We start from the raw sequence: 12,886 nt of genomic DNA, 5'->3' as shown, positions 1-12,886 counted from the left end.
ATATTCTTAAGTGTAATGGTAACGCAATAACTAATAGGAATAAAGAGCAAGAAAAGAGCCTTAAAACAAATCACAATAAAGGCTATGATAATCTGAACTATGACAAACTGCTGGACTTTTCTCGTGGTACTACTTTTGATAAGCAGAAGACAAACGAGACTGGATCGAATTCCTCGTCTTTGTAATTCACGGTCATGATGACTATCTTTAACCGCTTAATTTTGTCGGAACTTCGTAAGCAAACGGAGGGTGTGGCAAATTTAATTACTGAAATTAAAATACTACCAGACAAATTATCAGACATATTGTTAAAATCTCTTAGGAAAGAGTGGGAAGGGAAGGGAAGGGAAGATTGACGGACCCTGCTAAAGAGCCCCCACAGGGAGAGATAATTATGGTTGACGCCACACAGGAACCACCTCAAGAAGTGGTCGAGATGATGGGAAGTAGCTTATTGGAGTAAATTGTCACATCTGGTCCGGAGGTGATAACAGGGACTGAGGGGCATGTGGTTCCGTCAACTGACTTTAAACTATCTAAAAGACAGACCAAAAAAATGGCGAAACAAAACAAAAAAAATGCTAATAAAAATGGTATAATGGCTAAAACATCTAGAAAATGTATGAGAAACATTAGTCATGATGAAATGGAGGAAGCTCCAATGAGAGGTAATATACAACAGCAGAAGAAAAAGAGTTCAATGGATGAGGGGAAGGTCCTCCGATAAGATGAAGGATCAAGCCACACAAAGCTCATATGTACAAGGTGAGCAACAACTTTGTGACGTTCTGAAAAATAAAAATACAAGTGATGAGGTTTATAAAATCTTTAATGTGGTTGCCCCTCAGGAAAATTCAACGAAGAAGGGAGGGTCAGTTAATGAGAAAGACAACAATCATTGTATTAGCAAGGATGGGCACATGTCTAAAAATATCATGAAGACTAATGACACACATACTGAGAAGGCCCTGGTAAGGAATATAATACCCATTGCAGTTAAGGAGGGACTGGGGAATAGGGACTGGGAGATTCCCATGAGCAATGTTCTTAAAATTCAGTCAAGCATGATCTTGGACGATCCCAGCCAGGAAGTGGGTGTGGAGACTGGGACGAAGCATCCTGGAGACTTGACCGGGGCTGTTATGGGGGGGGGGGTTCAGATGGGACACTCCGCCTTCCCGGATAACCAGACATTGGAAGGTAATTTAAAGGAAAATGCAAACGATGAATCCCTCTATCAAAATATATTAAGAGTCTTAAGAGATAAACAACTGCAGGAGGTACCGAGCATGGGGAGGGACTTGAGTCAGAATAACATGGGGGAGGTGACTTACGAAGAATATTGCGAAGGAGGGAGGGGCGTGGTTCATGGAAGGGAAAATGTGAGGAAGGAGAAGGAACAGCTACATCAGGTTCATGTACTGGACGTGAAGGATCCAGTGAGACTGGACCTCCCGGCACTAGTACTGACTACATTGTTTCAGGACCAGTACAACACCTCCTTAAATAGACCATATATTTTGTCTCTCTTGGGGCAGATTCCTAATTTAAGCTTAATTGAAACTTCGGACATATACCTGGTTGACTATATATATAGACAGAGGCTGGATTATGTCCGTATTGTGATACCATCTCCATTGGATAGAAATCTTATGATGAAGGAAGCAGAGGAATTGTATCGTAGGGGCTTTGATATTTTTGAATATGTACAGACCCTGCCTCATCCAAGTGGAACCTCTAGAAAGCTAGGCAGAGAACAGAGAGATAATCCTTCGAATGTGTACGAATGAGAAAGGAAGGAGGAGAGGGTAATGGACGAGTTACAGGATTGGAGATGGCTCGCCTTGTCCTTGAGAGAGTCCATTGATAATCTCAAAAAACTAGGGAAGCCTCTCTAGTAAAGAATAATGATATTTTGAAATTGTTAACTTGGAATTCGAGAGGGTCGACAAATCTCCTAAATAATGCGACTCTAATGGATGATCTGGTACAATATGACTTATTGTTCATTCAGGAAACATGGTCAAAAGTCCCTCTATGTTGAGAGGGATTTACGGTTTGCTCTCTTTGTGCTCATGGTGGTGGTAGGGGTCGCCCTAAAGGGGGCCTATTTATTGCAGTAAAGAACCACTTGTATCCTAAAATCATGGGAGAATGGGCCTTTGAACATCATTTTCTGGCAGTGGCTTTTGTACTGTTATATAATAACGAGGCTACACCTTTTTTGCTGGTCAACATATATTGGAACCCGGCTGATTTGTCGGACAAACAACCAGGCCTGGAATTATGTAATTTAGGCTTGCTCTTGCAGAATTGGTTGGTAATAAATACAGGAGGACAGGTGGTGATTGCAGGTGATCTCAATGCTACTATACAAGGGGATTCGTTCACAGGTGTAGTGATGATCAGCAAATTGGCCGAACTAAATCCTAGAGGTGACAACCCATTATGTAGAGGGGGGATGTGGTCTCACTTTTCAGAGACCTGGGGTTTGGAAATCCTGATTAATACTCAACCTACTTGGATAGCAAGAGGATGTAATTCTATTCTTGATTATATCATTTGCTCCGGGGATCTGTTTAATTGTTCGGGCAACATTAAGTGCATTGAGACCACTGTTAGCGATCACTGCATTGTGTCTGTGGATTTTAGTATCACTATGCAACCTGTGGCTAATACTGCCTTTAAGTATAATATTAAAGTTAACCAAGCTGGGAATCGAATTACATGGACTGGATCCAAAACCACACAATTCACTGCAACTATGATAGCTGATAGTGAGAATTTCTCAGAACAGAAGAGGGAATTGACCTATGCAGCCAGGAATTTCACTGAATATATTCAGAGTGCCTTAGAAAAATTGGATAAAACTGATAAGAGGGTTACCCAACCAAGGAAAGCACATGCCCATAATTTTGACCTAGCAATTAGAAACAAAAAACGTAACATGCGGAAAGATATAAGAATAATTAAGAATTCGGGGGTGTCTTTTTTCAACATGACTGATAGTATCAAAAAGATTACATATAAAAATTGGTCTATACAGCACAGAATAATCAAAAGCCAGAGTGACGGGGAAAAACTGTTGGCGTCACTAAGGGGTACTAACTCAAGAAATTTCTGGCATCTAATTAATAACTGGGATAAACCACAAAAAGATTTTTTAGCGAATCCCATTAATGAAGTAATATGGAAGGGTCACTTTGCAAAATTGAATTGCCCCAAAGAGGCTGTGACGGATGTGCTAGGGAAACAAGATATACTTTGGTGTTTGAACTTCACCACTTGGGACATAAAAAACCTTATAATAAAATCTAACAATTCTGCGGCACCGGGACCCAACAATTTGTCGAATAAAATACTCAAATTTGACCCTGATTTATGGGCAAGAATACTAGGTATGCTATTTACAAACATATTGGTGACCAAAACTTTCCCTATGTCTTGGAGGGTATCGATTATCATACCCATATTTAAATAGGGTTCTAGGTTATATCCTAAGAGTTACAGGCCAAAATCTTCTCGTCACTCGTGTTAAGAGAAATCCAGAAATGGATTGACGAGAAGCAGGTTTTGGACATGAGACATTTTGGTTTTAGAAGAAAGATGGGGATGGAATGTGGGGGTCTCATTGTGCATTGCCTGAGAGCGGAAGCTATGAAAAAAGTGGGGACCTCTGTCTTTATTGCGTCGATGGATTTAAGCTCTGCATTCGACATGGTGGATAGGAATATATTGTGGATCAAATTAAGAAATTTAAACATGCTGGCAATTTTGTTGGATATTGTAAGAGCAATATATTCTCAGACAGATGTGCGAGTCAGACAAGACTCAGCGTGCACCCTTTCGGACCAATTCACTGTTCATAATGGTTTGCGTCAAGGCTGTAGACTGGCTCCCACAATTTTCAACCTATATGTTAGTGGTGCATACACGGCCCTATTGAATAGAGGGTTAGTCTCACCTAGAATTTCGACTTTGAGGATGGACTGGTTAGCATAAGCTGATGATTTTCTCTTAATTGATACAACTAGAGTGGGTCTTCAGCGTATGCTTAGAGCCTTCGAGGGGTTCATTGACTCAATTGCATTAAAGATCAATCCTGACAAAACAGTCATTGTACGTCTTGGGAGAAAGAACCAGACCTTAAATAGGTTGACATGGTTATCGGGTAATATTAGCCTGAAAGCTAAGGGGAAATTTAAATATTTAGGTTTCTCAATAGCTGGCACTCTTTCTAGACCACTGATGCGCACTCAACTGAAACTTAAGGCTGATATAGCTATTTCTCAAATGCGGGTCCTCGACGCAAAATTCGGGAAGTTCTCAATGATCCCCATTAGAGAATTTTATACCAAAAAAGTGATCCCTAGATTGACATATGGGGCTGAATTTTACCCCTCAACATGGGAGAGTGTATGGGCTGCAATTGAAAGTAGTATTTGGAAATCGGTACTTTATTATCTGCCAAAATCTATCCCATTTAACCTAATCAAGTACGAACTGGGCTTAAATTCATTGGAAGCCTTAGTGACCTGGAGAAGGATGTCGCTATGGAGGAAATGCTATTTTTCTGACATAAATACCCTGTATTATTATGCAGGCCAAGACACCTCTAACCCTTTTATGGCTGAATGGAATGTAGAAATTATAAATAGCTTGAAAAAAACGGGGATATCTGCCACTTCTTTGAGAAAGAACCCTGCTAGGGTGAAAGAAAGTGTTTTGGGATTTGATTGGATCCATATGAAAAATGTGCTACTGAATACAAAGATTTACCAACAAGTTTGCGCACTAAATAAATGGTTACCAACGATGGAATGCTACTTAAATAAGTATCCTAATATAACAATCAGAAATTACTTCATGCGTTTCAGATTCAATGTCCTGCCTACAAACCAAATACTAGCAATTAGATCCAATGGTAAACTACTATGGCCATGGTGTAGGTTTTGTATGGTAGAAGGGGTGGTCGAGGACCTGAAACATATTCTCCTGGTTTGTCCGGCTTTGAAGGATAAAAGAATGGTATATTTTGCCCAATATGTTAATAATACTGCGGATGTGGACAGAGAGCTAATTTGGTATGAAATGTTACATAACTGCAAAGGCAACCTGAATATCAGGGTTGCAACATTTCTAAGAAATGTTTGTGCTCTGTTTTAAATGTATAGAGAACCTTTTAGAGTGTTAATTACATTTTTGATGTGGCCTTCTTACTATGTAAAGTTCAAGAATGAGTTGGTTGTTGCTTTTTGTAAATAAAATTATGAGCATTCATACTAATGACTACACAAGATATAAGAATATCGATGACTTCCACTAAAGAATACTGGATTCTATTTTACTTGCTGTACATGGTTCGATTTCTGTTTGGAACTGTAATATAATGTGATTTATGCTTCTGCTGGAAATTTCGTAATGTATTTTAACTTTTCTAAAGGTTTTTCTAAACCAAAGCAAGTAAATAAAAAAATAAAAAAAAATAAAAATAATACTTTTGTATGCGCCATGGCAGTTTTTAGCTCAATTCTAGTTCCGGTGCAAAGTTTCTTTAATATGGCCCCAGTTGTCCCATTTGCTCGGGACACCGTAGGCAAGCTGTCTTGGACGTGTTCCGTTTGTTCGTATGATGTGTTTAAGGTAATTCTCATCAATGACCACCAGATGGCGCCAGAGGAGAGAAAATGCTATCTCGAGTTCATTCATTGTTTTATGTGGCACAACATGATTAATTGGCATTTATCTCGATGAAAAATCACGTTAACAATGGCGATTCCACATGCATGTGTTAATGCTATAATTTTCAATAGACATGACTCTTCGTCACTTTCAAACTCCTCGTGGATGTAGCAACTGTTTCTAGAGCTTGTAGATGATTGGCGGCCTTCTGGCGCACAACAGCCAGAAGCACAGCAAATTACTGTTCTGCATACAGTTGACACAAGCTATATGATGGTCAACTATAAGAAATGTTCTAGAACAAGTTAAAGTAAGGCTGTATGTAGTGAAATGCACAGTTTGACGAGAAACCTCTATGACGTAAAATCGCTGTAACTAATGCAAGGTCAGGGGGACCCTTAAGCGAGGACCCACGTGTTTGTCTCTGGGCACTCGCCATTGAGCAGAACAACATACAATCTCCAGTGCTAAATGGTACTGCTATTGATGAGAGAGGTGAACCAACCATGACCCATTGCATAGACACCCTGCTAACCACTACCGTAGCCAACAGAGAGGGAGTCCTAGAAGGAACAGAAAAACGTGCCGGCCCTGACCGCAGGCAGGGCCCAGCAGCGGCGCACCACAGCACATGCGCATTCTAAAAGAATGAAAGATGGCCGAATGGCCTCTTTAAAGGTCGGTCTGTGACGAGAAGCAGACACACGCAAACCAATGAACCACACACGAAGAGTAGAGTGGATCACTCATCTGCCAATCCCAGGGGAGAAACAATACCATGCACAGGCCCTTGGGAACACCCTGGCCCAGGAGGAGGGAGCCCATGGGTATAAAACCTCAAAGGCAAAAGTGCAGGGAGTTGGCGTAGCAGAGCAGCGAGTGGTGCAGAGAGAGCAGAAGGTACAGGAACAGGTGGAAGATCTAAAGGGTAGGAAGATCACGAGCAGGTGGACGCGTTGAAGAAAGTGAAGCTGGAGGGGCAGGAGCAGGTGAAGGAGCTGAGAGATCTGGAGTGATTACAGGATGAGGGAGTTTGGCAGTGGGTTGATGTGGAGAATAAGGAAAAGGGCAGAAGGTTGGAGGAGACGGACACTGAGCAGGATGAGGGGTTAGAGGAGCAAAGGTGAGAGGTAGTAATGATCAAAAAAGTGGCAAGACCAGGAAAAAGGAAAAGGATGAATAGGAAGGAGGAGAAAGTATGAAGTGGTGTGAGAAGAGGTTTAACAAGGAGAAGATGAAGGTTGAGTGGCGGGTGGACGAAACAAAGAATGAGGAAGAACTTGAGATAGCGGAAGGAAGTGAAGGATAGAGAGGAAAAGAGAAATAGAACATCTGGAGGAAGAAAGCGTGTGGAAATGAGTAACCCATAGTTGGAGAAGTCAAGGGGAGGCCTGAGACGCAGGTTGCAAGAGAGAATACATGTGGGGGTTCCCTTGGAGTTAGAGGATCAGTGAAAGACAGTTAGTGGAAGAGCAATTGCTTACACACTGTCTGAGGGGAGTAGGAGGAGGGATGAGCTAGTGGTGAAGGGTCGGGGGTCAGCTGACAGCCATCTCCAGGGACAGACCTCAGTCTTGGGGATAGGCCATGAGGCATGGCTGAATGATAGTTTGGAGAGGGGGAAAGTAAGACACCTTCCTTGGTTAGGCTCCTGAGACAGGGCAGGGAAGGCAGGCCCAAACGGGCACCTCCAAACTCTCTTAAGCCACCTCACCTCTGGGAAAATCAGCAGACCTTGATCTGACAAAATCGTGGACTGCAACCAGAGTGTTTGCAACAGCTCGCAGAATGTATTCAACTACAAGAGCTATGCACCCTGAACCCAAGAGAACCGCAAATGAAGAAACGTGGAGCCACAAGACTTTGACGGCTGATGGGGAAAGACATGGAAAGAAAGATTGTTTGACAAGAGACCATTGTTTTCCTTTGTATAGTTGTGGAATACCAGTCAAAGACCATAACTGTTTACATGGTTCTCTGCCACCAGGGTATAATTAAAGACCCAAAAGATGACCCAGGGAACCCTGTTGGGCAGGGTGTAGGAAATGATAACTGAGATTACTAGCTTCAGGATAGAGACCATGGGGTGAAATACCTTTTTGCTTTTTTTTATCCCTTATTTCTGAATAAAGAGGTGACACTGTTCTAAAAGAAAAGGTGGGGAGAGACTAGGGTGACGTAACCCTGAGGTGTTGTTGGATTAGATGTTATGCTTCAACTCTTCATTAAAGATCCAAGTCAATCCAAGCAATCCGTGTATGATATGAATCACGTCACCACTTACACTGAAGACAACAAGCTCAGAACCGCAGATAGAGGCACGGAGCGAAATGGGATAGTATAATTTAGTATAATTGGTTATTTATAACGTGCTTAATACCGAAGAGGTTTCTTTCTGGAGAGAAGCGCCTGCTACCTTTTTTGAAATATGTGCATATTGAAAATAGCTAGAAGTTCAGATTCCTGCTGGCAGAAAAACCTGAGACAGCATAAAAATCAGCAGAATACTTACAAACCGCAACACCATCAGACGCTCGGCGAATCGTATGTGTTCTGTTTTGCTGCTGAAAAGGTACACCTGCACATCTTTGGCAATACTTGCACATTCATGAGACATGCCAATGAAGCGGTACTGCATTGTATTGTTTACACACTTGCCTGAGGAGTTAAACATAGTTTCGCAAAGCCGGGATTCAGTGCATTATTCTGAAGTGCACCTGACACCATCCAAAACAGTGACATGGTGCACAGTCCTACTAGCTTTGACAGGACACTTACCCACTTCATAGACATTTTTGTTGGCTATGGTGGAGTTGCTGATTTCAGCATACGGAGAGTCTCTCCGAGCCGGCGACTTCATTTCCACGTAGCCGCACTCAATAGTCTTCGGTGTGAGAACAGGCGGGTCCTTTATGGTGGCGTATGGATTTTCAGAGCTGTTCAAAGAGCAGTCACTTGAATTGTAGGCGGAGTTCTTCACCAGATCTGAAAAAGAAGCACACCTCTGTGAATATTGTTTGCATGTGCTGCATGACTAAAATGCTGCATTTAAGAGCGTGTCGGCTGGTTACCCTCTTACTACCTCTCGTAACAGTACAGTACATCACTATACTGGCCTGCACACTCATTGGCTAAGGAAGGCACACTTATGTATCCATTATGCATTGTGACGCAACCTTAAAAACGCTTGTCTCTTTATGGTGCCACTGTGGGTCAGGAGAGGAAGCAGAAAGGTTACAAGCAATTGGAGAAAGCAGTTTGGGGATTCTACAAACAGCTTCTCAGAGACCGGTGGTCACCTTCTAGGGCAAGCGTCTGTAACCTCTGGCTCTCCAGATGCTTTGGACTACAACTCACATTAGCCACATGCAGCATAGTCAATGGGGAGTGAACATGGGAGTCATAGTCCAAAACATCTGGTGAGCCACAGGTTGTACACCCCTGATCTCGGGTTTAGAAAGGGAATTATTTCGGGAGACAATATGAAATTCCTAAAGTGCCTTTCATGTGGTGTAGTCTATCCAGCTGATCAGTCTGGAAAGGTTGAAAGAGTTCCCATCTTCAGCACTTTCCTGAATTTGATGTGGTTTTCTCCCATTATTGGAGTCCAAGGACGGTTGTTCCATAACTGCGGTCCGGCATGTGAAAGGCCCTTCCCTTCATAATGTGATTTCTCGTATGGAGCACAACACCAAATGTTTTTGCCCATGTGTCGTAGATTTCCTATTGGTTTATATGTTTGAAATCTGTTGTCAAGGTAGACAGCCCCTTCTCCCTGAAAGCACATTAGATGATGCATAACCCTTTCATTGCTGTCCTACACTCATCAGGGAGTCAGAGTTGATCCTTGTGTACTTTTGTAACAGTGGCTCAACTTCGGACTCAAAGTCAGTCTACAAGAGCACTACCTACCCTTTGCGTTGGAAAAAAACCCACAGACACACTATTTTGTCATTAAAATAACATAAATAGGTTGAAAGCAATATAATCATTAATTTATTTTATTTCTTTGGCATTTACATAGTAGAATTCTGTTCATAAGTGCATTTGGAAGAGGGAGGTTAATATGTAAGGCACCAACTGCATAAATAGTGGATGGGCAGAATAGGTCTGACCATCAGGTGCTAAATGATGTCAGTTTTGGGCAGTATCTGTAATTGTATTTATTCGAAGAACAGGGATGCCAATTTCAAATAGAAATGATTTACAATGGGCCTCATTACGACCCAGGCGGTAAGTTACCGCCTGGGCCGTGACTTTACCACCATGGCGTAAACTATGTTTACGCCATGGTGGTTGGCGGACTTACCGCCCCATTCCGACCTTGGCGGGGCGGTAAGTCCCCAATCCCCATTTACCCTTCCCCATTCCCATTTTTGCCCCATAGGGCATAATGGGAGTGGGGAAGGCGTTAATTACGCCACCGTAAATTACGGTGGCGTAATTAACTCCATGGTCCCTTAGCGCCATGGATTTTAACACCTGCTAAAAGCAGGTGTTAAATCCGCCATGGCGCTAAGGGACCTCGTACTCAGGCGGTAAGGGTCGGCGCTGTTTACGCCGTCGTAAAACCCTTACCGCCTGAGTCGTAATGAGGCCCACTATCATACTTACAGATGGTGGATGAATTTACACAAAGGTGCCTGTACAATAGCACAAAGATGAGAACAAGTGGTGAGCCAGTTCATGGGGGATGCTAGAAAGTTGTACAGATACCCGGGACAAAGCAAGCAGAAAAAATATATTATTTACAAAGGTCACATTAACCTAAGGGAGCATGTGCTTCAAATTAAAGAGTACTATTTAAATCTACAAATCTGCATTATTTATCTACATTGTTAAGCATCGCTGGAGGCAGTGGTGGGGTCAGGTAGGGAGGATGGGGGAGAAGGCAGGGAGAGCTCCCTCTTCAGCAAGTAAGTGAAGTTTATGCCGAACTTTAAAGTGATCCACCATTGGGCTGGCTTTGATTGTTATACAGAGTGGGTTCCAGTGGAGTGGGGCAAGTAAGAAGGAGCAGAAGTTAGAGGAGCACAGGGAGGAGGCACAGGGAGGGTATGGGACCGTTGAGCGCAGAGGAGGATCGGAGGGAACGAGATGGCGAGTAAACTGTGATACAATCAGACAGGCACTGACGAGCAAGACAATTGATAGCTTTGTAGGCTATATGGAACTTGAAAAGAGAGCGATTGTGCATGGAGAGCCAGTCTGCATGTTGTTGGTAGGTAGAGGTGAGGGGGATCTGGGTAGGTTGTAGAGAGTGTCGGTAGCAAAGTTGAGGACATTATCAAGAGGGAGGAAAGAGTAAATAGGAAGGGATAGGAAGGGCAAGGGGTAGGCTTGAGCAGCATTCAAGTTTGCTGGGCACGAGAGTGGAGATGAACGTTTTTGGGTATCATGTAATAATATCCCTATACATATGGTCGCCGTATATAATGTTGCCGGCAAAAGGTTGTGGCAACATTATATAGGTGAACATATATATAGGGACAGGGAGAGCAGGGTTGCAGGGGGACCCCTGCTCCCCTTGAGAAAATAAAAAGGGTTTGGGAGTGGCAGGGGTGTCCCCCACATGTTCCATGTAATAATGTCCCTGCAAAAAACAGTGATTTTTCGGCGATTATTTTGCATGGCGATATTTTTGAGGGGACATTATTACATGGAACCAGTTTTTGTAGAGTGGTGAGTAAGAAAAGGATGCATTTTCTGAATGTTGAGGAGGTTAATACGAGTAGCAGTGGCAGTGATGAACTGATGCACTCGTAGGTCACTGTCAAAAAGGCCCCCAAGATTGTGAGCTTTGGGTGAGAGAGCAAGAAGGTCAGGCAGGAAGAAGATGGGAGAGCTGGGATGCGATGGCATTGAAAGCCGGGAGAAAGATGACTTTTAAGGCAGTCAAAGGTTATTATGGCCCAATCACTTTTCGGATGTTCCCTAAACATGGATGGTTGGTTCCGCTCTCAAGGAAGGATGGTATTGTATTGTAGGTTGGCAGGTTCTTCAAGGATCAATCTGTAGGCTGCAGGTAGTAAATACTTAGGCTTTATTCAAACGTTTCACCAGTAGTTGTCTCTTAAATTCTAAACTACATATATCTTAGGAGGCATCCACCAGCCACCAGTCACATCTCAGCCCCAAATGAAATTCCAGTGGAGCACTCTTTCAAGCACTATTTAACATTCCACTGAGCTGCACTGGCCAACAGCATTCATCAAAATTCTACCTTCAGGCAACATGGCCAGCAGGACAAGGACAGAAGAGATGGGCCAAGCGTGTGTTCCAGGGCTGAGGGCCACACACTCATAGACACATGTGCCCAAAATGTATCCTTTTCAACTTCCAAATGTGGAATATCAGACATGAGTACTGTGACGAATCCTTGGATGCCGTCCCATCTCCCGTGGGGAAGAACTCTTCTCATGTAGCCAGGGCAGTGCAGCCACAGTGCAATAATTCCACTTGGGGTGGTGCACCGCGGGAGGATCACATGGGGAGGGAAGACCCTCATAAGATGAGGGATGACACCCTAGGAGAGATGCAGTACACTTTCACCATGACCCCAGGTCCCTCAGCCTCTTACTCTCTCCATGGCGCAAGACTCCTCAATACTTCTATGTATGCATACAAGGTAGATGTTTGTCCTCCTTTCAATTATACTGAGATGAAGAGGATATGTGGAGTGCAGAAGGGCACCTGGCAGAACCTCAGTTAGAAGATCACCCTATTCAATTTGGTCAAACCCGACGAATGAATAAAAAGCAAGGAAGGACTCCAAATGAAGAGCAGTCCTCCCTGGAGGAACCGTACAGAAGAGGACCGTGTTTGCTGCATTTGGAAAGGAGCTTGGCATGCCCAGGGTGATGTTGAGAGCCCCGGAGCCGGTTCTGACATACTGGCTGAGACGGCAGGCTGGCAGACAATCAAGAGGTGTCGCAAGAGAGATGACTCCCTGAAAGGGAGGCTGGTGCTGCAGAGCGCTGCAGACCAAGCAGAGCCTTCGCAAGCAGCATAAGTCCCAAGGCTGGTGGAGGAAACTGGGAAAAAGCGGACACTCTTTCGAGCCAAACCCACAGGTACGCGAAGGTGCAGGGACCCTCTAGGAAGCAGAAGAAGTTGTAGCAAGAGAAAAGGGGGATGAATACCCCATACCTAGGGTCCAGGACCCTGATTAGTGGAACAAGTTGTGGCAAATGAAAAGAGGGGA

The 12,886-nt window shown here is 43.5% G+C and overlaps 1 protein-coding gene across 1 annotated transcript in view; it reads right to left on the bottom strand.

The window, feature by feature from the left end:
• Positions 1-12,886, bottom strand: part of MEGF10 (multiple EGF like domains 10) — a 373,462-nt gene that overhangs the window by 24,739 nt on the left and 335,837 nt on the right. The window contains exon 24 of the mRNA XM_069625609.1: positions 8,461-8,667. Coding sequence (XP_069481710.1) covers positions 8,461-8,667 — 207 coding nt within the window. The remainder of the gene's footprint in view (positions 1-8,460; positions 8,668-12,886) is intronic.

This window comes from Ambystoma mexicanum, chromosome 6p, assembly GCF_040938575.1.
Source record: "Ambystoma mexicanum isolate Mex_15411 chromosome 6p, UKY_AmexF1_1, whole genome shotgun sequence".
In the NCBI taxonomy this organism is placed as follows: Eukaryota; Metazoa; Chordata; class Amphibia; order Caudata; family Ambystomatidae; genus Ambystoma; species Ambystoma mexicanum.
Note: the sequence above shows the minus strand (reverse complement) of the source record. Positions and strands in the feature narration are given on the sequence as shown.